General features: G+C 41.3%; 1 protein-coding gene across 1 annotated transcript in view; it reads left to right on the forward strand.

The window, feature by feature from the left end:
• LOC109959729 (ectonucleoside triphosphate diphosphohydrolase 2-like) overlaps positions 1 to 2,730 on the forward strand; it is a 9,053-nt gene extending 6,323 nt beyond the window's left edge. The window contains exons 7-9 of the mRNA XM_020599324.1: positions 1,633 to 1,752; positions 1,995 to 2,129; positions 2,288 to 2,730. Coding sequence (XP_020454980.1) covers positions 1,633 to 1,752; positions 1,995 to 2,129; positions 2,288 to 2,494 — 462 coding nt within the window. The 3' untranslated portion in view covers positions 2,495 to 2,730. The remainder of the gene's footprint in view (positions 1 to 1,632; positions 1,753 to 1,994; positions 2,130 to 2,287) is intronic.
• Positions 2,731 to 3,350: the final 620 nt, after the last annotated feature.

Here is a 3,350-nt window from a genome sequence, read left to right on the forward strand (position 1 = left end):
GGGGGGGGGCCCCGGCCTGCCGGGCGGCCATGACATACCCTCCTGGTCGGCTTGTCTGTTCCCCTGTCTGTTCTGATCCTCCTCCTCTCCTGATTCCTGCTTTTAGCCTGTCTACCCCCTTGGTCGTCTTGTTCTCCTCAGCCCTGTTGTTTGTCTTCATTGACTCTATTCCTTTTGTATCCCCACCATTTTTTACTAGCACCTGGGTCAGCAGTCTTGAGTCCTACTGCAGTTCTCCCTCACCCTCCTGGTGAGGGGGACTAAACTATAACATTGATAAAGAGTGTCCTTTCTAGTCATATACAATATAGCCTTCAATTGTACAACTTTAAGTCACAGTGTGGTAAAGCTGAGATTGTATGCCCTTCTTGACAATTTTTGAAATTATTAAGCTCAAGAATATGTCCAATGAAACTTTTAAAAATTCTTCCCTCTGTTACTGTCCTTCCACAATCCTTTTTACCAAGCAGTGATGTTGTGATGAGTACACAGTAGCTTCCATCCATTTATACTTTGTGAAACTTGTGGGTCATGAAATAACGGCAGTGGAAGGGATTGATATTCTGCAAGATTTTCTTTGTGAGACTTTTTACTAGAATTGGTGCCATAGCCTGGGAGGAGGCACTGCCTTATAGTCAAAAATCAGGGAACAAAATTCTGCACACAGGTCTCAGAAGAGACTGCAAAATGTTTACTGCAGCCTTGTTCTGCAAACTGAAAACTGGCATGTATCTCTAGCCATCGTTAGCTATGCTAGTATTGTATCATTTGGTCAGGCCACCACTTTGCCCAGACTGCACCAACTTAACAGCTATTTGGGTGGTTTGCAAAAATTTTAAAGCCATTCATGTTCCCTCAGGATGAATTGGAATAACTTTGGTGATCCTCAGTGTTTCATCCAGTGCCATTATCGGATCACCTGTAGCACAGTAGCACCATCTGTTCGGTGCTACTGTAAATCGCCCTGTCCAGATTTTGTATACCTGTGTACCTGCATGTATGCACCTCTATAGTCCTCTGTCAAAAATTACAGAAATGAATGTAAACCACTTAACCATTTATTTATGTCCTTCACATTTAACAGTAGTGTGGTGGTGCCAACCTGGACATTAAGTAGCCTGGATGATGAACAGCCATTCTCGCTAAACATGGCTGTAGCATCTCCTGCCAATTCCTGCGGTACAGTATCAGAATGAGCCACTCTTATCCATGTTCTTATAATCTCCTACCTAGACAACTGCAGTTCCCTCCTCACTAGAGCCACTATATCTGCCATCAGCTTTGTGCAGCTAGTCCACACTTCTATTGCCCATCTGGTGTTTAACCTCTCAAAGTTCCACCACACCATAGGCTCCCTTTATGGCCCTGGTGCTGGACTACATGGCAGTGATGGGAACCAAACCATGGGTCATGTCCTACACTTGGGCTCTCACACACAGCTCTCTAACACACTCTTTATATGGGATGGGTGCACTTTAGTTTTTGAATACATCTAGTTCTTGTTCCTTTTGAGTTTGAATGCACTTATTGTAAATCACTTTGTGTCTGCTAAATGAATGCAATGTAATGTAAAAAATAAATGGGGAGGCATGTTTGACTCTGGATTAACTATGTGTCCCCTGGTGTCCACAGGCATTTTCTGCCTTCTACTTCACTCACAGGTACATCAACACCCTCACCAACATCCCCATCACCTCCCCCAGTAGCATGGAGAAGGCTATCCGAATTGTCTGCAACATGACCATCTCTGAGGTGCTCTTGAGCACACAGCTCAAACAGTTCACTCTATCTATCTATCCCTCCATTGGCTTAACCCATTTATCCCCAAGAGGGCCATGAGGTTTCTGAGCCTAGTGCCTAATAAATAAGGATTCTCATATACTGTATATTTATGTTTTAAACCACCAAATCAAAAATCTGTATGTTATTTGATACTGAATGTAAGATTTGAATAACAAAATAAAAAGCTTAACCTACTTTATTTCCACTGACAGATCACTAAAAAGACAAACCAGCAAGTGAAATACTTGAAGAACATCTGCGCCGTATCCAATTTCATCCAGGTTCTCTTAATGCAGGGATATGGTTTTGATGAGCATTCCCTTCCTTCCATCTTTTTTGAAAAAAGGGTGAGGAGTGAAGGAAATAAACTGAACATTTTTGTTAATTAGGATTTCAATCTGTGTGTTCATAGTATTTGCCCTTTGCAACACTGCTTCTTGAGTCAGACCAGCTTTGTCTGTGGTGTGCTGTGTTTCCAATGGGCTTTCCCTGCTGTCTTTTGCAGGCAGCAGGAGCATCTGTGGGCTGGTCTTTGGGATACATGCTGAGTCTGACCAATATGGTACCAGCAGAGAGCCTTAGACTGATGAAGACTCTGCCCTCAGGGCCCCGGGCTGGCATCCTCTTCCTCTTCAGCATCGTCCTCTTCATTGCACTGGTATACCTATGGATGATCTACAGAAAGAGAAGAACTAAAGAAGGCGTAGTGTAAGAGCAAGGGTGATGCACATCCCAGTCCAATTCCTAACCCTCTTAGAGTAAAACACATGCCTGTCCAAAACTTTCAGTCTTGTTTGAAAATCAAGAAAAATTTAGATTTTTTTTTGTTGTGTGTATGTGTAAGTGAAATAACAAAATATGTTCTACACAATTTCTTTGCTAACACATACACTTTCTGCTTGCTTGTGGAAACTCACATCAATGTGTATAAAATGAAACTAAACAATAAACTGCATTTTTTAAATGTTCCACATTTATTGTGTAATACACCCATTACAAACCCCATATTAGGTGTTGCGACAGAAACAGCTCATGCTGTCTGTGCTTCAGACAAAACCCGAGGCAACATGAAGACACAAAACTTGCTACAGCTTCTGAACCATAGATTAAATAACAAAAGTTCACTGGGGCTAGGTTTGACAATAGGTTCTTGAGATTCTGTTGGCTACCTATGTCTGTATTTTTGTTCCTTGGCTTATTGATCAGAGCATTAGCTAGCCTACACAGTTTTCATGTGCCTAAAGTCACTTGAAGACACCAGACAATGATTAAATATTTCTGTAATGGGTGGACACTTCTTTTATATTCAAACAAATATTACAGTTTTTCTCAAATGCTAAAACACATTTCACAAACGTTTCCTCCATGTTCCCCAATGTCTAAACACAACACCCTTTTCTAAAGCTACATAAACACAACCACACCTTCTCACTTCAAAACTCAAACTTTCACACCAAAAGAGCAGCTCGAAGCTTTCAAAAATATAAACACTATACACATCATTACACACTACAGCAAAACAATTGAAAACACAATGCTCAATTTGTGAGAAGGTTCTTTGTTTCATA

This window comes from Monopterus albus, unplaced genomic scaffold, assembly GCF_001952655.1.
Source record: "Monopterus albus unplaced genomic scaffold, M_albus_1.0 scaffold40.1, whole genome shotgun sequence".
Taxonomy (NCBI): domain Eukaryota; kingdom Metazoa; phylum Chordata; class Actinopteri; order Synbranchiformes; family Synbranchidae; genus Monopterus; species Monopterus albus.